This window comes from Carassius gibelio, chromosome A12, assembly GCF_023724105.1.
Source record: "Carassius gibelio isolate Cgi1373 ecotype wild population from Czech Republic chromosome A12, carGib1.2-hapl.c, whole genome shotgun sequence".
Lineage (NCBI taxonomy): Eukaryota > Metazoa > Chordata > Actinopteri > Cypriniformes > Cyprinidae > Carassius > Carassius gibelio.
This window is the reverse complement of record NC_068382.1, coordinates 4716873-4741709: the sequence shown is the minus strand read 5'-3', so window position 1 is coordinate 4741709 and position 24837 is coordinate 4716873. Positions and strand designations below refer to the sequence as shown.

The 24837-nt window shown below is 43.0% G+C and overlaps 1 protein-coding gene across 2 annotated transcripts in view; it reads left to right on the top strand.

Moving 5' to 3' along the window:
• Positions 1-24837, top strand: part of LOC128024932 (retinoic acid receptor alpha-A) — a 163715-nt gene that overhangs the window by 111165 nt on the left and 27713 nt on the right. Inside the window, exon 1 of one of the 2 annotated variants that reach the window (XM_052610818.1) lies at positions 19653-20393. The exons of the other annotated variant lie outside the window; for it this stretch is intronic. Within the exon in view, the coding sequence (XP_052466778.1) occupies positions 20255-20393 (139 nt within the window). The 5' untranslated portion in view covers positions 19653-20254. Of the gene's footprint in view, positions 1-19652; positions 20394-24837 lie in introns of those variants that run through there. 2 annotated transcript variants of the gene reach the window in all.

Genomic DNA, 24837 nt, shown 5'->3' with positions numbered 1-24837 from the left:
ATTCTAATTGTCTGATTCAGTTTAAAAATTTGACTGAAAAGATGATGCACATTTTAGAAAAAGAAATGGATTTGTGGAGGTAAAAATACCCATAAAAGGTAAAAATGACGTGACATTCAGCCAAGTATGGTGACCCATACTCAGAATTTATGCTCTGCAGTTAACCCATCCAAAGTGCACACACACACAGCAGTGAACACACACACAGGGAGCAGTTGGGGGTTTGATGCCTTGCTCAAGGGCACCTAAGTCGTGTTATTGCCGGCCCGAAATTCAAACCCACAACCCTAGGGATAGGAGTCAAACTCTCTAACCACTAGGCCTCGACTTAAAGATTAATTTCTATGACTGCTTAGTTACTGACTGGGGGAGGTGTGCCCAAAGCGTGAATACTTATATGGGAAAACAACTAACAATTCCTAACACCGTGTCTACACTGGATGCAAGCGATGCGGCGTGACAAAATACTATAGACCTACTGATCTATAATAGATATTCATTATATATATGTGACGAGTGGGGCTGGGCCGAGAGCTGTGGGAACGGGGCGAGGCCAGGGAGTGATTGAGAAATGAGCGACACCTGCTCAACCCACCGGTCTCGAGTCCCACGGAGGACATGGAAGGATATAAAACTGGAGCGACGACAGTGAAGGATGAGAGAGGACCAGGCCTGGATTTTAGTTTGTGTTTTGGTTTTGGTTTTGCGCGGCAGTCGTCGGTGAGGGGCTGTCGCGCTGATTTGTGTTTATTTTATTATTAAATCTTATTTGATTGTCCACCGGTTCCCACCTCCTTCTTCCCGATGATTGTGAAGTTTGTACATTGTTACAGTGGTGCCGAAGCCCGGGAGAAGGAGGGATGCGCTGCTGAAGATCCCTCACCGCTGTGGTGAATCCACGGTGCCATCGAGCAGTGTGCAGCCATGGACACTCGAGACAGTGGACTGTAGTTAGTTGCCGGGTACGGGCGAGCTCGCTGCCGTCCGCCATGATGGGGAGGAGCAGGGAACAGGGGACTCCTGCCGGCTGCCCAAAACTGGAGGGGGGAGTAGAGCACAGTCTCGGGAGTACTCCCAGCCTGCGAGGGGCGATGGGGGTATGTGACGAGTGGGGCGGGGCCGAGAGCCGTGGGAATGGGGTGAGGCCGGTGGAGTGATTGAGAAATGACCGACACCTGCTCGACCCACCAGTCTCGAGTCCCACGGAGGGATATAAAACCGGATCGATGACAGTGAAGGATGAGAGAGGACCAGGCCCGGATTTTAGTTTGTCTTTTGGTTTTGTTTGTGCGCGGCAGTCGTCCATGAGGGGCTGCCACGCTGTTTTGTGTTTCGTGTAGACACTGTGTAATGAGAGATGACTGACAATGAAGGGGAATGATTTGCAGACCCTCAGGACCACTGACAAACATATAATCTTGTAAAATGTGTGGTAAGTACTGCTACTCCATAGTATAAACAGAGTACGTGCGATTCCGAATCTCGAAAGGTACAGTGAAACTAAAAAATTATCATGCATTCATAAAGGGGTGGTGGGGGGCCAGGTGCATCACAATGCCGGCCCAACATCTTGATGTCTATTAACCATCATCTGTCGGCCCAACCCTATCACTGCTGTGAACTGATCACCACACAGAATATGAAGAATATCAAAAACTTTAGGAGTTAGCTGTCCACTGTAGTCCTTAAGATATCAGCACAATAACACTATTATACTAGTACTATTATTTAACTACTGATCTAATTATCGTTATTGATAAAATCTTGAATATTGAATTTTTTCAATATTGCACACCCCAGATATATGTAAAGTTTTTTTTAGAAAAAGATAACAAAAGTAAATATGAGAAGTGCCCATTTTTTCCACTTGAGTCCCTGCTCCTCAAAATGTCTGTGCACGTCCCTGGCAGCAGAGGACTGTTATTCTGTTGCATGGAACTGAAGAAGACATGATGAGAGCACAGTGATCCTTGACCAATCAGCAGAAATGGGTGTTTAATTCCCAACCACATGTGGAAATCGAATATTCAAGCTGTTTATAAATTTTCTAAGCCTTGAGCCAGACGACAAGTGGTTTGAGTTTTCTGAGTGGCAGGTCGCTGCAATGAGGCAGGGAACTGACCCTCGTGGTAGTGGGAAGAGGAGAGGTGCTCTTTTGATTATGTGGGTCCACTATCACAGCTGTAGTTTGCATAGGCACATGCTGAGAAGGACACGCCCGCCCTGAGCAAAGCTTCCATTGCCCAAGCTTGGATCAGGATGGCTTCTGAGGCTCAGGTTACAGCACAACTCTGGGGCGGGGACCTTGGCATTTAGAATAGGGTACCTTCTAAGCATCTGAGGGTGCTGTTGAAGCCCAGGTTCAGATTTAGGCTGGGGCTAGTTCGGAGGTGGGATGGATTTTGCAGGTTGCTGAGAGGGTGGACCCTTCTGGTGACTTGTACCAGCTGCTTAGCTGGAGTACTTCATCAGGAAGGAAGCCCATCCACAGTTGCCAAAATTCTGGCCAGACTTGTCCATCGTGCAGAGAAGTTTGTCCTGGAAAACTTGGCGCACTGCCATCGTGTGATGCGCAGAGCCAGCCTGGCCATCCACTGAATAAGCCCTGCTTGCGAGAGCACAGGTGGTCGATGGAGGGCAGAGATTCTCAGCGACCACCTCTTTGAGAGGGGTAGCTTGCTATAACCTCTTTCTACAATGCTGTCAACAGTGGTAAGAGCAGCAGAAGTGGAGGAATGAACAAATTCTAGAGTAGGGGGAATGCCATGTCTTGGTGAGTTCTTCATTAACCTCTGGGAAGAAGGGGGCGGGCCGTTGGTGGCATTCTTGCTGATCCTCAGTTGTGAAATACCCCAGCGAGTCAAGGTGCTGTGGGGACAGTGAAGCACGTGGGAGCTGAGCCAATGTGCATTTATTCAAGCCTGATTGGTGAGTCCCATTGCCCCACTGTTTTTTCCTCCAAGGCTCCTGAGAGGGAAGAAATGGGACGGCAGACTTGGAACAACGTCTCGGTTACGTACGTAACCCTCGTTCCCTGATGGAGGGAACGGAGACGTTATGTCGACCGACAAATGGGGTCTCACTTGGGAGGCCAATCATCTCTGATTTTAAGAGAAAACGCCAATGAAATTGGCAAGTGGATTAACACACCTGAGCCACTCCCCGTGCCAGCGGGTATAAATAGGGCGACAGGTGCATCCACTCATTAGGTTTTACGCTGAGGAGCCGAGAACGTGTCCCGGCAACAGCGAATGGTTCAAGGTTGTGGCATGGGGACATAACGTCTCCGTTCCCTCCATCAGGGAACGAGGGTTACGTACGTAACCGAGACGTTCCCTATCTGTCGGTCACTACGAGTTATGTCGACCGACAAATGGGGTCCTATGGAAAACGCCATAACCTGAACCTCGTCACAACCCTGAGGCGCTGCAATTGTTGACAAGCCTTGGCGTGCCACAAAAGCTACGCTTAAGGTCGTAACCTTCCCAAAGCCCCAGCGCAAATTCACTGACCTTGGTACCGAAGGGGCCAAAGGGTGAGTACATCGCTGCTGGAGAAGGCCATGCTGCTGTTCCGCCCACATAAAGTAAATGGAAGGGATTTCAACCTTCAGTGAAAGATTGCTTCAAATCTTCCCTATTTGTTCTTTCAGCTGGCAAGACAATGGGGAAGCGAGCCTTCAGGAAAGGTCGCTACGGAGACCACATCCTACCCGTAGGGAGGTGACATGTGGATATACCGATATGGACTGACCCAGGGGGCAGTACTACATATGGAAAGGGTATCTGAGGCAGGTCCTACCTTGGAGTAGGGATGGAACGGCTGCCAGAAGAGACCGACAGAGCGATCTGTCAAGGGAAGACACGGGTTTGCCAAGAGGGAAACCTTACCGTGGAAGAATACACATATGGGATTACCCGCAGGGAACCCAGCCATATGGACACCTAGCCCAGTACAGGGGCTGACCGGCTCTGGGCATGCTAACGCCAGTACTGGGCCTGGCGACAGACTGCTCCGCCAAGTCTGACTCCGAGGGTGCTGGAGGATGCTCGACCAGGGTACGCCAACCGGGGAACTCTACTGGGAGAAGAAGGCGCTCACATCCCCGTGTTAGGGGGAATGGCGCAGCAAGCGAGACACCCAGCCAGCCCTTCCCGCCAATTACCTGTTACCCAACACACGGGAGGAAACTGGCTCTACACGGAGGTTGTAAAACCTCGCAAAGGTGTTAGGTGTCGCCCAGCCCGCAGCTCGACAAACGTCTGCCAGAGAGGCGCCGTGCGCCAACGCATAGGAGGAGGCCACACTCCGTGTGGAGTGGGCCCTCACCCCCAGGGGGCACGGCTCGCCTTGGGAATGGTAAGCCAAGGCGATGGCGTCCACTATCCAGTGGGCCAACCTCTGCTTAGAGAGAGCCTTCCCCTTCTGCTGACCTCCAAAGCAGACCAGGAGCTGCTCAGAGCTTCTGAAGCTCTGGGTGCGGTCCACGTATATGCGAAGCGCTCTTACGGGACACAGCAACGACAAGGCTGGATCTGCCTCCTCCAGGGGCAGCGCTTGCAGGTTCACCACCTGGTCTCGGAAGGGAGTGGTGGGAACCTTGGGCACGTATCCAGGCCGGGGTCTCAGGACAACGTGAGAGTAGGCCGGCCCGAACACAAGGCACTCTTCACTTACCGAAAATGCTTGGAGGTCCCCGACCCTCTTGATGGAAGTGAGCGCGATCAGGAGCGCTGTCTTGAGAGACAGGAACTTCAGCTCAACCGAATCCAGCGGCTCAAAGGGACCCCTCTGAAGTCCCGCCAGGACAATAGAGAGGTCCCAGGAGGGAATCAGGGGTGTCCTAGGAGGATGTAACCTTCTGGCACCCCTCAGGAACCTAACGATCAGGTCATGCCTCCCCAGGGACCGGCCGTCCACTGCATCGTGATGTGCTGCAATGGCAGCCACATACACCTTCAGGGTGGAGGGTGACAGCCCACGCTCCAGCCTACCTTGCAGGAAAGAAAGCACGACTCTGACCGAGCATCTCCGGGGGTCTTCTCGGTGAGAAGAACACCAATTCGTGAACAGACTCCACTTCAGAGCATAGGCCTGCCTCGTAGAAGGGGCTCTAGCCTGAGTGATAGTGTCTACCACCGCTGGGGGCAGATCACTTAGGTCTGCCGCGTCCCGTCTAGAAGCCACACGTGGAGGTTCCAGAGATCTGGACGCGGGTGCCAAATGGTGCCAAGCCCCTGAGAGAGAAGGTCTCTCCTCAGGGGGATGCGCCAGGGAGGGGCTGTCACGAGGAGCATGAGTTCCGAAAACCAGGTCCGGGTGGGCCAGTAAGGCGCAACCAACAGGACCTGTTCCTCGTCCTCCCTGACCTTGCACAGTGTCTGTGCGAGCAGGCTCACTGGGGGAAACGCATACTTGCGTAAAGCCCGAGGCCAGCTGTGTGCCAGTGCATCTGTGCCCAGGGGGGCCTGGGACAGGGAATAGTACAGCTGGCAGTGGGAGGACTCGTGGGAAGCAAACAGGTCTACCTGGGCTTCCCCGAATCGACTCCAGATCAGCTGGACCGTCTGGGGATGGAGTCGCCATTCCCCGGGGAAAGTGAGCTGTCGTGAGAGCGCATCGGCTGCACGATTGAGCTCCCCCGGGATGTGGACAGCGCGCAGCGACTTGAGCCACGTCTGACTCCAGAGGAGGAGATGACGGGCGAGTTGAGACATGCGACGTGATCGTAACCCGCCTTGTCGGTTGATGTACGAAACAGCCGCAGTGTTGTCCGTGCGGACCAACACGTGCTTGTCCAGCACTAGCGGACGAAACCGTCGCAAAGCTAGATGCACTGCCAGCAACTCCAGGCAGTTGATGTGCCAAAGCAGTCGAGGTCCTGTCCAGGACCCTGAGGCTGCCTGCCCGTTGCATGTCGCGCCCCAGCCCGAGTTGGAGGCATCTGTTGTGACAACAACGTGCCGGGACACTTGTTCTAAGGGCACGCCGGCCCGTAGAAAGGCAAGGTCCGACCAAGGACTGAATAGGCGGCGACACATCAGTGTGATGGTGACACGATGTGTACCGCGGCGCCATGCCCATCTCGGGACTCGGGAGTGTAACCAGTGCTGAAGTGGTCTCATATGAAGCAACCCGAGCGGCGTGACTGCGGCTGCGGATGCCATATGCCCCAGGAGCCTCTGAAAGTGTTTCAGCGGTACCACTGTCCTGCCTCTGAAGGAACTCAGGCAGTTCAGCACTGAGTGGGCACGCTCGCTTGTGAGACGTGCCGTCATACTCACCGAGTCTAACTCCATACCGAGATAAGAGATTCTCTGCACAGGGGAGAGCTTGCTCTTCTCTCGGTTGACCTGAAGCCCCAACTGACTGAGGTGCCGAAGCACGAAGTCCCTGTGATCGCACACATCTCTTCTCGGGACCGGGCCATAATGAGCCAGTCGTCGAGATAGTTGAGGATCCTGATGCCCACTTCCCAAAGTGGGGCAAGGGCGCCCTCCGTGACCTTCGTGAAGACACGGGGGGACAGGGAGAGCCCGAAGGGGAGGACCTTGTACTGCCATGCCTGAGCCTCGAAAGCAAAGCGCAGGAACGGTCTGTGATGAGGGAGGATAGAGACATGAAAGTACGCGTCTTTCAGGTCGATCGCTGCAAACCAGTCCTGGGGCTGGACGCATTTGATAATGCGTTTCTGCGTCAACATCCTGAACGGGAGCTTGTGTAGGGCCCGATTCAAGACTCGCAGATCCAGGGTAGGTCGAAGGCCACCGCTCTTCTTGGGCACGATGAAGTAAGGGCTGTAAAACCCCGTCCTCATTTCGGCTGGAGGGACCGGCTCGATTGCATCCTTCGCCAGGAGGACAGCAATCTCCTCGCGCAAGACAGGGGCGTCCTGGACTGCCACCGAAGTCTCGAGCACGCCATTGAACTTGGGGGGTTGCCGGGCGAATTGAATCGCATAGCCGAGTCGAACCGTCCGGATGAGCCAGCGTGACGGGTTGGGCAGCGCAAGCCACGCTCCCAGATACCGTACAAGTGGCACCAAAGGGACAGTCGACATACCCGCAGTGGTGCAGCGATGGGGAGTCGTGCCGGAAGGCCCAGAAGGCACTGCGTCCTGGGTCATCGCAACCACACTCCTCGTGTTCCCGGAGGAACTGGCCAGAGACGCGTGGAGAGGCGTTGCGTCTCCGAACCGCGACCTCTTGGCCGCTGGCGAAAGGGGGCGTCGTGGGTGAGAGTGAGGAAGCTGTGCGTCGCTCATTGTCAAGCCACGAGCCTTGCAACTCGGAGGAAGGAGAATTTGCTCTTTTATTGAAAATGTGGGTACCACCTGGCCGTCCGGCCAGTGGCGGAACAGAACAAAACAGAAACTGAAGATTCTCCGCCCGGCCCTCCTCCGGGGGAAGGAGTGGCGCTGTCTTCGCCATCTCCTGAAGAGCAGTTCTCCGCATCTCCGAGTTGCCCGTGTCAGGGCCGCTTGGTCGACTTCTTGGAGGACTTCGCAGCCGGGAGTGACACGGGGGGCGCCGCTCTCCTGCGCGGGGCTCGACGCGCCGGCCTCGAAGAACTCTCAGCACGGGGCGGAGCTGGCGTAGAGGACGCAGGGGGGCGCCCACGGCGACGAGCAGGCTGAGGCGCTACCCGCGAAGGAACGGTGGCAGCCGGAGAGACACGTCGGGGCAGGATGTGCTGGATGGCCTCAGTCTGCTTCTGTACCGCCGAGAACTGCTGGGCAAAGTCCTCGACAGTGTCGCCGAACAGGCCTGCCTGGGAGATGGGGGCGTCGAGAAAGCGCGCTTTGTCCATGTCCCTCATCTCAGCCAGGTTCAGCCAGAGATGCCGCTCCTGGACCACCAGCGTGGACATCGCCTTCCCGAGGGACCGCGCCGTGACCTTCGTTGCCCGTAAGGCGAAGTCAGTCGCCGTGCGCAGCTCCTGCATCCACCCCGGGTCGGTACCACCCTCGTGCATGGCTTTGAGTGCCTTGGCTTGGTGTACCTGCAGGATAGCCATGGCATGCAGGGCAGAGGCAGCTTGGCCCGCAGCACTGTAAGCCTTGGCAGCGAGTGCGGCCGTCAGCTTACAGGCCTTGGACGGGAGGCGCGGACGATTCCTCCAAGTGGCGGCGTTTTGTGGGCACAAGTGCACCGCAACCGCCCTCTCCACCTGGGGAACCTCTACGTACCCCCTGGCTGCCCCGCCATCGAGGGTGGTGAGGATGGAAGAGGGAGAAGAGCGGCTTCTGGCCGTGAAAGGGGCCGTCCACGACTTCGTCACCTCTTCATGCACCTCCGGGAAGAAAGGCACCGGAGCAGAACGAGGTTGTGAGCCGCGTCCCGCGCCGAGAAACCAATCATCCAGCCGTGAGGGCTCGGGACTGGGCGGTGTAGTCACCTCCAGTCCGATACTCACGGCTGCCCGGGCAAGCATGGCCGACAACTCCAAGTCCGATTCGGCAGCAGCGACAACACCCGAGGGGGGCAGCCCCGCCGAACCTTCATCCTCAGAGGTCGATAACCCATCCCCCGATGCAGCAATCGACATCTGGTCTTCGGGCGGCGCACCGAAAGACACGCTGGGACCGCTGTGAGACGGCCCAGCAGAATCAATCGGCAGCTGCACGGGACAGTCGCTGCGTGAGGAGTGAGAGGTCCGTGGGGTGTGGCCCGGCGGAGAAGCTCTCACTGTGATCCTCAGATCTCCCAGAGCGCCAGCCGGCGGCCCTCTGCTCGAGCCAGAGAGACCGGGACGGGTGGCGACAGAGGGGTCTGCTGCACTCCCCTTGAGGAGTGAGAGATGCGATCGCAGCGCTGCCATGTTCATACGCCCACAGTAGACGCATGAATCATCCACGAGCGCAGCCTCAGCGTGTTGGACGCCCAGACACTGCAGACAACGCTCGTGACCGTCAACCGAAGACAGGAAACGACCGCATCCAGAAGGACACGGACGAAACGGCATCTTGAAAAAGACGCGAATCGTCCGTGATTTGCTCTTTTAGAACTGTCTCTTTTAGCCGAAGCGCCCAGGGGAATCGCCGTCTCGCAGGGACACCGCTGTAACGCGCCGTCACACCGACCAGGAACAGTTCAGCAAAAACAAAGATGAATGGCTTTGTAGTGATCTTCTTCATCGACTACTCGGCTCCGAAGCAAAAATCTAATGAGTGGATGCACCTGTCGCCCTATTTATACCCGCTGGCACGGGGAGTGGCTCAGGTGTGTTAATCCACTTGCCAATTTCATTGGCGTTTTCTCTTAAAATCAGAGATGATTGGCCTCCCAAGTGAGACCCCATTTGTCGGTCGACATAACTCGTAGTGACCGACAGATAGGGAACCGCCATTGTAAAAGAAGGCAATTCAAGAGTGAAACAGGGCAGTGAGAACACTCTGTCCCAGTGAGCACAACCTCACTGCCCAGGTAAGTGACGCACTCACCGTGTCCGTCTCAGTCATGCAGAGGTTCCCTTCATGAGCGACACTCGTGGCGTGACATTTGTAACAACATTGCTGGAAATTTGCTCAGAAATTTCCACTGCAAGCTGCCTTTGAGCTTCTTACATCAGAGTATAGTGGTGAGTTGATCTTGGCACTGAAGGAAAATAATTCTGATGAAATGGCGCTTATTTAGTAGTCGTCTCCTCCCCTTTTGGCGGGTTGATTTGCCATTTGTTCGTGCAGCTACATGAACGCGAACAAATCAGGCTTTAGTGTTCAGAGTAAATAGTAGTTGACCCCCTTTCAAACCAATGGGAGAGACCCTTCGAAAGGGAACTTATTTTATTTAAACTTTATTTTATTTACTTTTTTTATTCAATTTTGGCTGGTAGCCAATAGCACATTTTTCTGTGCTGTGACAAACTCAAAACACATTCAATATTGCTTTAAGCTGATTTACATGGACTTATTATTATTATTTGCCCTGCAGTCATTGTGTTGTAGATGCAATTTACATTTACATAACCTAAAGTAGCTGTTTCTCTAGTTTAATCTGATACTTTGCATTCATGCTTACTTCAAACCCATATGCTAAAAGCTATGCAATGGCTTCTTAGGTTGGGGATAGTTTATAGATTATGATTATGATTCCAATAAGTCAAATTATCCAACCAGATCCTCTGTTGAGGCAGGCATGTGTGGATTTTGTTGCACATCAAAGGATTTACGTAAAATGTGTTTCCATAATAGTTGCTATGCATTTCTTCGTATTGGATAAAAACACTATCAGCCTGAAATGAGCACAAGTTTTTTGTGTGCAAGGTTTTAGAATTTATGTGCATCTTGGCATTTCAATCCATCTTTTTTTAAATGTTATATTCCAAAATTCCCATAAAAGTAGGTTATGTATCCTTATGTAACATGAATACATCACACAAACACACACAAACACACACACACACACACACACACACACAGCAAGTGTTTTGTGCTAAATGTAAAGTCCTAAAAGGAATACAATGTCATATTTTTGTCACCTTAAATTGTTAACTTTATTCAAAACTGATTCATCTTTGTTCTTACTGAACAATAAAGTTCCTGCATAAATTGGAAGTGTGGGTCTTATTTCAGCAAATTACCTCTTATCCTCATCCTGGGGTAGGCTGTAACAACAGAACTTGTATTTGAAATTAACACACACAGTCTATGATTGTATAGTAATTGTGTGAGTTTTATTTGCAGTAGACAAATGTGGCTACCATTTATCAAAGTTTGAGAGATCTAGCACAAACTATCACAGGAGCTCAAACAAAAAGTGTTACTTACATCCCGTTCTCCTCTACTACAAAAATAAATAGATATAAATAAGATGAATCAATTACGAATTTCAAGAGAATTTATAGAATTTTTGGACCTTAGACTCATACAGCAAATATATTTAAAAATATATTTAAAAAAATTTATTCATATGTCACATTTGTTGTCAATAACACGTTACATTTTTTGTTTTTGCTGTAAGGGGAAAGGCATATTTTTGCATCTATGTCTATCCAAACATAACATTTTTCAAAAGTAACCTTCCCCCACTATCTCCGCGCAACAACCTGGTTACATTGAAATGTCCTTCCCTCTTTAATTTAAATATTCTCACTCTTTCGTCTTTATCTGTAACTCTCATTCTCTCTGTTCTATCGGTGGCTGTGATCAGCCGGGGTTCACTCTGTGTGTGATGGGTTTATTTGCTCTAATGATCAGCTTCTTCGTCAGTGGGATGAGCTAATGAATACTAGAGTGTGTTTAGAGCAGCTCAAATCTGCTGATATAGTGGCCTGTGTCATCTCAGCTCTTATCAAAGACATTTAAATGCTAATCAAGGGCCATGGTGACCCCCAACATGATAGCTGATGGGCTTCAGGGGGGCCGTTATCACAAGTGGTCTGCAGTTAAGTGTGCGTCATGAATGTGAGTCATGTAAAATCAGTCTACTAAATTAATTTACTAGTCACTAAAACAGAAAAAGATGTAGTGAGTCCATATGCAGTACTTCCGTGTTCCAGCATGAGTTTGCTCTGCAGCTAGAAGACCACAGATCTACATACACTCTCAGTATCTAACCCAAACACACACACACACACACACACACTCCTCCTCCTCTTTCTCCTCTTTGATATGCTGATCTTCTTCTTTTCACTTTAATGAAGAGGTTTGGAAGTTATCCATTTCATTCCCCCAGCTCGTCCCCCACAAACACCCCCCTGGGGGCGCAGGGGTATTTGTCATGGGGCAGTGATGAGGCTTTGTTTGCTAGATTTCTGATGTGCTATTAGCATCTGAACTGATTCTGACAGGACAGGCTCATTTCTACATCTCACGCTTATAAAGAACACACAGACACACACAAACACAAGATAGAGACATAAATGTTACTGCGAATATCAGCTTAATGTCATATGCATATCAGTGTTTTAGCACTGCTAAGTTAGCAGGTTCTTTTCAGTCTAATGTTGGTGTCCCATTATTTACACTTTTTTAGCTAGTATGAGAGTTTCTAGGTAGGTTTTCATGCTAATTTCTTGTAGTTTTCAAAACGGGGAAAAGTGTCCTGATGAAATTAAAATGGAGAGGCTTTTAGTTCACGACTGTTAGCATTGAGACTAACATACTTGCTAATGTACTCCTAAAAGTTGAGTTATCTGTACAATGGATATACAGTTTAAAATGCAGTATGTATCTTAATTTTGTCCAGTCAAATGCTCTCAGGAGTGAGAATGTTAATTAATTAACAGACCGATGTCTACATACTTCTACTGCCAAACAATGACATATCATGATGATTTACACACATAGCACATCACAATCTTTGTTTATGTTTACAACTTTTGAGAATACAATTCCAGATCAAAAGTCAATTTATTGAGTGTCTTCATTAACCCCTGTAAAACATCATGAAGTGTCAAATTTACATCCCATATAGTATGCTATACAGAGAATATGGAGCTTAAAATTGGCGATAAAAAAACAAACAAACATATATATATATTGTATTTAGAGGCACAAACCTATGAAAAAAATATGGAATTTGTAGCAGAAGTTGTTATTTATATGGGCATGTTTTGTCAATTTTTATAACAAAATAGCAGCTTATTTACATAAAATACATATAAATATCAGTTGTCCCAATAATATGTCTTAGATCATATTTAAATGCTTAGTTTTATTATCAAAGAGTTCTAGTTTTAAATGTATGTGGGGGGCGGGGGTTTCACATTCTACAAAAGCATAAGTTGCTTCAATGCAGTAAGTGTTCATTTTTTAATATGAATAAAAGACTACATTATTGAAAAAATATATAATCAAAAAGTAGTGAAGGTGGACATTTAGAATGATACTAAAAGGCCTTTAACTTACTAAAAAGTATGAAATATCAATTAGACGATAGAAGGCATGGTGGCAGATTGTTTTTTGATAAAGTTGTAATTCGTAATGTAAATATAAATTATATATTATATAACATGTTTTAAACATATATAATACAATTGGCTTTATAACTTTAAATTTAAGCTGCTCTCTGTAAATAGTCAGAATTAAAATGCATAGCAATTAAAATTCACATCACTTCATATACACATTTTTAATAATGAAATTATTTTATTATTAGTGTTCAGAGTCTTTAATGTGACACAAATAAGAACAAAAACTTCAACGATTATAATGGGATCTAGTTTCACAGACTGGATTGCTCCTGTTTTTGAAAACTGTACTTGGTGACAGACTGTAATGGTTACTGGTTCATGACCAGCAGGATTTAGTGGGTCGGTGAGGAACCTATTTTTCTGACCCAGAACTGCTTTTTCTGCTGTGGAAAGATTGGACACCAGCTTGAGTCCTTCTGTTGGAAAAGTGGCTTCTTTCACACTTACTGTTTGTGAGTTGTGTATCGGATGTGTTTCCATGACCCGGGGCCAGTCTCAAGTGCATGTTATGTGTCTTATGTGTGGGGGTGTCATTACGCAGAGGGCACAAGCACACACAGGAAATCCATTTAAAGCGACCCCTTCCCCCATCTAATTTTCACAATGGTCGATCCTCTCCAGCAGAACTCAAGCAGAGAGTGCTTCTTTTTCACTGCTTTTGACAGCATGGGCACTTACCCCAGACCACCATCACGAGGATGGGCTTTTACAGCCACTTTGCAATGGATACATGGATGACTGGACAGAGTGAGAACGCTAGTTGATCAGAAACCATCGGCTCTTGTGGATCTGTTACATTAACCAGATCAGTTGTGTAGTAAAACCAGAATCATATTCTTCTTCTCTCTCACCGACTATAGCCCTATTTGGACAGATCTGGTTTCCCAAGAGGTCAGGGCAGATTCATGTTGCACAGACGTACTTTGTGATCTTAATCCCATCTGAATTGAACAAGTCTGTGTCTCTCACACAATCTTGAAAATCTTGTTTTTCAGCTAAGTTGGGCATCCTCAAAAGAAATCGAATCGAATTCTGAATAGGAATGTCTCTGACTGCGGTAAAAAAATTCCACTGCACATCTCCTCACTTATACTGAACTAATGTTTCGTTTATTGTGTAACTAAAGCTACATGTTTTGTTCTGATGCACCTTTCATTATAATCTTCCATCTTGCTCTTGGACACCCACTGTCCTACAAAGTTTATTTCCAACCTGCTTCGACACAACTTCCTGTGATTTTCAAGCAATCTTGAAGACCTGATTTGCTGGTTCAGGTGTGTTTGACTAACTCTGCAGGACAATATATCTCTAGGATAAGGATTGACCTCTTATCTAGACCTTTTGATAGCTTTCTTTACAAAATAACAGTCTGTAATGATATGCATTCAACCTGATCTCAAAAAAAAAAAAAAAAAAAAAAAACTATTTTATGAAGTGGCAGTTGCACACAATTTATGCAATGGGAATTGTATGAAAACATACAATTTTTAGAAAAGAAATAAAAAGCATGAAGATCCAACTATAACATTCATATTCAGACTATAGAAATTTAGTAAAATACTTAAATTATTCCAGTTATTCAGAACTCTCCAATTCTCTTTTCTGATATGACAGAAGTGCTCTTGAAATGTCTTAACTTGAACATCATTTAGAAAATGTAACTTATCCAAATAGACTGTGTTTACGTTCATAGATTAATGCTAGTCCGAATCAACTTATTTTTTGTAGTTTATGGCAACTACATCGATCACCAATACAGATATGAGTTTTCAGAACACCTTCAGTGATATATAAATATCAGGTGATATATATCAGACATTTATATAAAGCATTCAAAAAATTACATTCAGCTTCTATAAAGGGTGAAATGAATCATAATTTACCCACCCTCATGTCTTTCCAAGCCTGTATGGAAACCTAAAAGAAGATATTTTGAAAAATGTTGTTAACCAACCAGGTTTCGGTTCCTAATGACTTCCATTATATATGGAGGGGTGAAAAAAGGGAACCAAAACTGTTTGGGTACCTACGTCCTTCAAAATATATTTGTGTGTGTGGTTCAGGTACACCCTACGCAAAGATGATCAAATCTAAAATCCTTGTCCTTGACATTTTTTTGGTCCCCATGAGGAAGATGGCTTATAAATGATAAAGAATGATCTTTTTTGAGAATCGAAAATAGCAGGAAGTTTTGTGTGAGGGGTAGGGTTAGGTTTAGGGGATAGAAAAGAAAGAGTTTGTACAGTATACAGTAAGAATTTTCATTTTTTTAGATGGACTATACCTTTAATACCAGGTGTAAACGAGGCCTATGTTTGTGACACATGCTTTTTTAAAGGAAAGTGTTTGGCTTAAGGTGTATATTGCTCATTACAGCATGTAATGACTGCCGTACATCAGCCATTTGCCATAAAGACCTCTTGCCAGAGCTGCAGCGTGTGCCATAAATGCCTGAGCGTGCTCTGTAGGGCACATTAAAGGGGCCATGTCTCTCTGTGTTTGAGAAATGATGGGTCAGAGAGAATAGAAGTACAATGTGAGGCCATGTGGAGGTCTGTTGTTTGTCTAGATTTATGAAGAACACCACCCTGTTAAACGGCCTGTTACAGCTTTGATGCAGTTAGTGATGCTCTGACAACCCGCTCCAATGCTACTAACATTCTCAGTGTGAGAGGAAGGCATTTGTACACACCAATTTGACCAGGGTTATAATAGTTCACTAACTTACTAAAATAAACACAATTTTTTTGTTATTTGGAATAATATAAACATGAATTAAGATAAGATATTTTAAAATAATAATAGTACCTCAAACTTATTTTATTTCACCTAGTTGCCTGCAAGGATACATTTCAAATTTTCATGTACTAAAATAACTCAAATTGAATTAAAATGAAGGAAAAACTATATAGACATATTGAAACAAATATATAATAATTAAAAAATGCAACAGAATTATTAAAATTGAAAACAAAGAAAAATTAAATTGGTAATTGTTACAATAATTTTTATTTTTTTTATTTTTGTACAATATCATCGTCCTTGACAATAAAAATTCTCCCAAATGTTATTATAATTGATAAATCTATTTGAACTAAGAGCTACTACTTTTTTTTTCTTCTTTTTTTCACAGTTTGAAGGAAATAAATTAAATTAAATTTATTCATTTAACAGACGCTTTTATCTAAAGTGACTTAAAGTGCATTCAGGCTATCAATTCTTACCTATCATGTGTTCCCGGGGAATCAAACCCACATCCTTGCGCTTGATAGCACAGTGCTCTACCAATTGAGCTACAGGAACACTATACCAGTATATAAATAACATATACATTTATTTTAGTTAGTCTATATGTTCATTTAGTTTACTTGAATGTTCATAGTTCCATGACCTCAGTAACACTGGTGCTGGTTCAAATCTTAGTATTTATTAGTTACAATAAATGTTAGCTACTTCACTTTCTTCTCACAGTTCTTCATGTTTTAAAAAGTGTTCCCACATTGGATTGCTGATGTCATCCTGCTAGTTAAACCAAGTCTTAAAAACTAATGCACAAGCTCAATGATCCAAGAGCACACTAGCTCAGAGCTCATCCCAACGGACATAGTTCACATCTAGAGTTTCCTCAGTCTTTCCTCCTTTTGGCGTTGCACTAAAGATGAAAAGCTGTGTTTGGACTGAGGAGGGATTTATTGGTATTAGACCAACACAAACTGTGTGGCACTTTGAAGCATGGGTGTTTGAGGAAATCAGACCCAAACGATGATGCAATACTCCAATCTCTCGTTCAAACAGCACAAAATGCCTCAGAAGTAGTTCTCGTTATTACATTTAAAGATTATTTTGCTGAAGAAACCTATATAACACAAGAAAGTCAAGAAATACTTGTTTGCAAATTATAAGATAGAAACATCTCATATCAGATTCTAAAACAGATTCATTCCTAATTTTAAGATCCCGGACGAGCCCCCAATTTATGTTACCCAAATTAATTATTTAAAGGTTTAGGGCTTTTAAGATTTGTCTCGGCATAAAATAAATTTGTGGTCTGCCAGGAGTCTCAACATAAATGCAAACTTTTATTTCTATCATTTAGTCTTGTCCAGGAAGAGACCTTCTGGAATTAATTTGGGTAGTGACAGCAACCATGAAAATACCAACCTAATGCATTTGAAAAAGCTGCATGTGGCTGGCGACAACATGTGTCCTGGCAAAGGCCAAACGTTTTTGTCTTGGTTTAGTGCACCTTTCTTAACTTCCAGGAAATAATATACTTTATTGTGGGTTATAAAATAGTTTAACACCCTCAAAGGTACTATCCACAGTTACTGCCATTAGCCTGGATAATAAACCCACCTTTACCCCCTTATTCCCCCTTAATCACCACACTCTGGCTGGCCTGGTACGGGTGTAATGTCTCATGTAATCTGCAAAGTATAAATAAGTTTTAATCAAGAAATTGTTTTAGGAAAAATGCACTGGTTTCTCAGTGTCTCACAATATTTATATGTATATTTTCATCAGTCCCAGTAAGTTCCTACTAAATGAAACTCATGAAAAACGCACTCACTCACTCACTGTATTTGTGGTAAGGGCCACTGGGTGAGTTTCATTTTAAAACCTAGATTAAATCAAAGTTTACCTAATAAATCACCCACTTGTCCTGTACTTTATGTGTAGGGACGAGTAACTTGTTGCTGTTTAATGATGGGAAATCCATCTCGACAAACAACTGAAACCAGTTGGATTTGCAAATAAAGCAATGTATAAATGAAACACATGCTTACAACTAATCGAAGATTGAATTGCTGTGATTGTAGAGTGGTCCAGGTCTCAATATATTGAAAGACTGAAGGAGGGACAGTATTGTAGTTGAATGCTGAGTTTTAAATTTTTGTTTTAACAGTCACTTTTAATTAGCTGGTGTTGTAGAGATTTTTAGTGGATGTATGAAGTCAGTTACCCTCAAGTTCACTGTGTTTTAGTAGAGTATCTACATCATTACATTAACTATGAATGTTCCAACAATGCAGGGGTGTACTTGTTTACTTGTTTAGCTCCAACCTCAATTAAACATACCTAAACCAGCTTATCAAGGTGTACAGTCTCACTAGAAACTTTCAAGAAAGTGATTTGGAGTTGGATGGAGTTAAACTCTGCAGGACAATGGCCCTCCAGAAGCAGGATTAGATGCCCATGCAATAATGGGACCATTTAATTTCAAACTGTGTATCTATTGGTTTATTATTTCAGTCTTAAAAGCCATTCTGTGAAACGTTTTGCTTAGAAACTTTATTTAAAATGAATGCGTTTTATATTTTGTTATGTAATGCAATGACATTTAGTGCCCAGACACTTTTTGGAAACTCTTTCTTGAATCAGCTCTCGAAATGACACTTTGGATATTCAGAGGAAAGAGTGAGATATACACAATAAAAGTTTACTGAGCCACCTCCAAGATGTTGTTGGTTTGTGAGTCATCTGAGGTGGTTTCTCTGAAAACTTTCAGCACATCGTTCAAAAGAAAGTGCCCTTCTGAGTGTGATTGTGCAAGGCCAGTGAACAAGGTGGAACGCCTTTGTGTGATGTCAGATGAGAAAGGCATGGAAGCGAATCGGTGTCATGGAGTGGGTCATTGAGAGGTGAGGCTGACTGCTTCCATCGGTTCAGCAAAAGTTCAGCCGCATAACATTAGGCAAATTAGTAAGACGGCGAAAGAGAGAGATGAATGAGCCATGAGAGAACTAAAGAAGGGCCAAACTAGTTGAGAAGGAGGAACTTTAAAGTTGGTTTAAGAAACCAAAACTTAGAGGATGTGCATTATGTAATCGAAAAACTGTGTTTTGAAGATGCCATTCCTTTTTATTCTTTTGACTGTTATTGGTCATTTTTGTACTGATATGTAATTTTGTACTAGACCATTGGAATCAAGCTGTTTTGCTTTCAATAAAGTATATATTATATATATATATATATATATATATATATATATATAAAACAGTGTATAACACACTGTAGTACCACAATACACACACACACACACAGATATATATATATATATATATATATATATATATATATATATATATGACCTTTTTAAATAAACGTGTTTGTTTTTTAATTTACTTTGTGTTTATTTATAGTTTTTTCTGTCAATTTAATTGCAGATATAAAACTAATTTAAATATTGAAATATATGGTACATTTAGTTAGGCACATCAATTATCAACTATTTATTTAGGATTTATAGGATGAAATGAGAACTTTAAAGAACCTGTTTCTGAAAATAAATTTGCTCAAGAATGAATGAATGAATGAATGAATTTAATTTTCTGAGCCTATGATCTGCAAGGTAGAGTTAAAAATATGATAGATGGGCAGTTAAGTGTTGCAATCTTTGACACAAAATTATTATTATCGTTTGTTTTTTAGAGATTCTACATTTGTCACAAACAGATGGTTGTTCAGTGTTAGGCTATTTACCAGATTATGGTGAGTTTTTATTTTAGGGACGTTTTATGGCAGTTTAAAAAAACTAATATAATTTGTATTTTAGTTTGACATAAAAAGCGAAACAGATGCAGTGTGGGCGGGGCTTTGGAGAAAGAAAAAAAAAAGCGGGTGGAGATTAAAAGCAGATCTGTGGATGTAGGCGTGGCCAGAACCTAGTCACTCGTGTCGTCACCATTAATGGGCGGGACCTACAGACAGCTGCTCATTCTCGTCAAGCTCCTCTCACACTCTAGGCAGCTACGTGCGCGTGAACACACGGTTACCGCGCGGATAAATAACGCACACACACAGGCTCATTAATCGCGCGTCTGTGTTTTGATTATTATCGGGAGGACACTAAACATTTAAAAAGGATCCTGTTAATATCGCTGCACGAGTTTATGACATCACCGAGACAAAATAATCGCATCACTAAATCGGAGCTTCGCGAAAATTATTGGACCAAACTCACCGTTCAACACTGGACATTTGATGGATTTATTAATGCCTCGTTCGTTCTGTATTTTTTTTTTTATTGTATTAACCGTTTAGGATTTGGAGTAAATACAGTATATATGGTTTAAAATATATATATGCATATATACTCTTAAGAAATTGTACTTTTGAACAAGGACAAAAAGTATTTCAGCGGACATTGCTTTGACTGATCTCTGGCAATGCACGAGCGCTTCAGCTTTAGTTTTAGTTTTACTCGCTTCTGTAGTTCCTGTTCTCCTCTGGGAATATCTGGGATGTCTGGCATGGATCCATCTCTCTGTTAAAGCTCTATGTGAAGTGGACAGTCGTGGATCAGCTGTTATCTTAAGGAATTGAGTCCGAACCGATCATGTATGAGAGTGTGGATGTGAACCCTTTCCTCATGATGGATTACTATAATCAGAGCAGAGGATGTCTGATCCCGGACAAGATGCCCCATCCCTTCAGCTCATCCATCAGACATCAGCACTGGAGCGGATCCAACCACTGTACGTGCACTATCACTCAGCAAAACACTTTATGTTTGTAGAGTCTCCTAAACTAAACTGCATTCTAATTTGTATGCTTTAATTCAGTTTATGTCAGTCATTCATATACAGAGATTTGAATCCAGCTGGTTGACCCACTTACACACACACACACACACACACACACACACACACACACACACACCGAGAGAGAGAGAGATGCTCTGTCTGCATATAGCAGCATGCAGATCATCCCATCCTTCTGTATTTAACATGCTCGTTTATTTCTTACCATCATCAAGCCTGCATTTAATTTTGTTGAGATAACCAGATAGCTGCACTATTATTTAATCCTTCATATAAAGCACATGGCTCTGAAAACATTTAATCATGCAGATCTTGGCTCTTGAGAGCTGTGCTTTTATGACAGCTCATTAGCACGCTGAGCTTTAATGGAACGGAGAATATGAATGAAATTCAGAACAAGGTTAATGGGAAACTTGTGGATGTGAAACTGTGTTTTATGAAGAGAGAAAGTAATTGCAGGATTTTTGCTTTAATCGGTTTTAAAAGAGTTGATCTACTGTAGCAATTTGAGCTGTTGTGGTTGGTTAAACCTGGGTGCACAGGGTCACACCGTCCATGACCTTTGACATAAAAACGGGAACACGAACACTTAAATCTTATTAAAAGAGTGTCAGAAACAAAAGTTTACTAAATGTTTAGCTGAAATGTTGAGATCAAGTACACCAGACTATCAGAGACCCTCAAAATGCAGAATTCTGTAATCACATTAACATGGATTACTACATTATGCATAGGAGCGTTATTGTTGACCTAGTTTCTTAATTAACAACTTTTACATGCTATTGCTCGTTCTGGAATCATTCAGCCATTGTACGATCCAACATAGAAATTGCCATTTGTTTACTGATGCTTTTGCACTCATCTACTGAATCTATAATAACCACCTTTAGAATATATATATATATATATATATATATCTGCCTGTTTTTATGTCAATTAATAAATGTCTATATGTTTTATATAGACAAATTGTGCCATTTTCAAGGGATCGTCGCAGTCTGTGGACCCCCAGTTGTTAATGTAACCATATGTGGTTGTACTGTTTTGGTTAAACATTTCCATAGCATCACTTTGGTAAAGATACCATGTACCAGTACAGTTAAGTCAAAAGTGCAAGTTTTGTTGGAGGTGTATGGATAAGATATGCTTTATGAAATGGAACTTTGAGCCGTCAACAGACCCTTACTCTTGGCTGAAGTGCACTATAGGCTAAATTTCTCTGCAAGCACTAAGTTATATAAGGAATGGCTGTTTATGTGCTATTGCAAGTGTGCTTTTGCATGCATAATTTACCTTATTAAAATAGCATTGGAGATGAAAAATTGCAATTTATTTGATCTGCCCTATGCTTTTCTGTTTAACGAAAGCATTCCATAAAAAAAAGAAGAGACTTCCAGAAATGTAGAAATTTACCCCATTCATAGTGTTTGGGCTTTGCCTCATTTATTTATTTATTTATTATTATTAGGCCATTTGTGGTTTTTAACATATTTTTGTAGCACAACACGAATCGCCCACCTTTTTTTGCCATAAAATAGCTTGAGTTGAACACATTACATTTAATGAATCACATTACGTTTAATTTAAATCAAAAATGTTTGAAATGCATAAAATTATGCATGTAAGTAGTTATAATATAGGGAGGAGAGACTGAAGAAGGTCTGCGTTGAAAAGTTTATACGTCGTCACTAAAAATACTTCTGGAATCTGACTGTTGGAACAACACTTTCTGTGTTTCTGAAAAAAGTTTTTGATAAAAACATGGACATTAAAGGAATAGTTCTCCCAAAAAAGAAAATTAATTGAGAGTTTTTCTTTATTGGAACAGATATGAAGCAATTTAAAAAAATAAATAAATAATGGATAGCCTGAGGCTGAGTAACTTTAATGAAAATTTTAAATTTTAGGTGAATTCATTTTTCCATTTTCATCACTATTTTAATTAAACTTTCAGTGGCTTTTCCCAGTTGATATAAGCTCATAAAACAGCATGTATCATAACTATAAAAGAATGTTTGCAGCATGTAGTTGTACACAGATTCAAGGTTGTTTTAGCATCTTAACGTGTCTTGAGAAGCGGTGCATTTTTATTATATTCTTGCATCGTGATAACTCACTCTTAAATGAGAGCGAGACATGAGGGTGTTGATGTGTCTGCATGGACTCAGTCATCGGACTGACAGCTCAGGGTCGATCAGGATCACACACACTTGATCTTTGATAGTCGGCTTCTCTCAGTGCCAAGGTGGGGTTTCCAGAGAGATTACACACCTCAGCGTGAAGGAATGCACTGCCTCTTATTCACATGACAGTCACACTCACATACACACTTCTCCTTACACTTGCACAGTTCTTACAAACATTCATTCTTTAATTCTATTCATGTATTGCATGCCTTTGCACACATTTCACATGTCACTGCATTGTTGTGCCATGTGCTGTGTTTAGCTGTCTGAGCCCTTATTGGAGGGTGTGTGTGAGAACGGCTGTAACAGTGTCTCATTCTAAACAATTAGTCATGTGGAATGTGTGCACTTTAGCACTCGTGCACATTTATGACCAGCTGAAACACCATTGCCATCAAGTGCTTCCTACTTAAGAGTATTTAAGATAATGAAATGATGATGGGTATTGATGTGATGTGAATTCTTCAGAGAAAATGGATAAGCTGGCCAGTTTCATAATTCTGTCATTTCATAAACTTGAAATGCTTTTAGCACTGTTCCAACAAAATGAATAGCACTGAATGTGCATTGATTTGACACTTTATTTTATTATCTTACCCTCAGAGAAAGTGGAATGTTTTGTTGCACAAGCTTGTCTTATATATATATATATTATATTATATATTATATATATTGTCTTATATATATATATATATATTAGGGCCGGGACTCGATTAAAAAAATTAATCTAATTAATTAGAGGCTTTGTAATTAATTAATCGCATTTTAATCACATATAAATATTTGACCTGAGAGCAGTGAGAAGTAATTTTTTTTCACATGGATTTATAGTATACCATTGAATAATGACTGAATACATAAGCTTAAGCAACAAAATATTGTTTATTTTTGTTCAACCAAGTCTAGCAGACCAGTGCAATTTTTGCCATTAAGTGTAGCAATAGCATATTTAGAAACAATTTAGGAATAGTACATTTCAGAAATTCAGGAAGCTTATAGGTGCTGGAACCTTCTATAAAGAGTTTTTTTTAAAGTAAAACACAATACTGTCAATTACATTCAGAACATTGGAAACACTGACTATTAGAAAACATCTCTCTGTTGCTTCAGAGGCCATAACATACTAAGTCCAACTCTCAACAACCTTGGCCAAAACAATAAAGAGTTCAACATAAACTGTTGCACCAACAAAATAATACATAGTTCAACATAAAATGTAAAGTCCACACTAGCTATATATATATATATATATATATATATATATATATATATATATATATAAATATATATGGAGTGTTTTGTAGCTGTTCTTCATCAACAGCGCACAAAATGTGTAGAGTACAGACTTTATTTTACTCAGACAATATATATAAATAAAATATATACACACACACACAGTACCAAATTTATAGACTATAAGTCGCACCTGAGTATAAGTCGCATCAGTCCTAAAATACGATGAGGAAAAAAACATTTATAAGTCGCACTGGACTATGAGTCGCATTTATTTAGAACCAAGAACCAAGAGAAAACATTACCGTCTACAGCCGCGAGAGGGCGCCCCATGTTTTCAGTGTAGGCTATAGGAGCACCGAGCAGCATAGAGCGCCCTCTTGCGGCTGTAGACGGTAATGTTTTCTCTTGGTTCATTTCTCTTGGTTCATATCAAATTAATTTTGATAAATAAGTCGCAGGACCAGCCAAACTATGAAAAAAGTGTGACTTATAGTCCAGAAAATACAGTATATATGCTTTCATAGGACCTATGCTTACTTATGGCTAAGATTGGGGAGTACTTTTATCGTTTACACTTAAAAAAAAGTTTTGCGAGATTTTGTTCTTGTGTAGTTCTCAAGTGTTTCTGGGGTGTTTTCCTACTGACCTTGAGAATTTGGTTCTGTGTAATATTCTAGATATGACATTCCTGATTTTAGTTAGGCTTAGATCCATCTTTTAATATACAAAGTGATTTTTATTTTTATTAAATTTTTAAAGCATCCACCAGAAGGTTAAGCAATAGCTCTTATGCAACCTGACCACATTCTATCAGTCTTTGGAAAGAAAGTGGTGTATAAATGTTTTGATAGGATTACTGCTTCTTCAGCTGGGCGTCTTTAGAGATTCTTATCTCATGGCCGCTTTAGCTTTCATCTCGCATGAATATTTAATTTAGGCCTGTTCTACTTTAATTT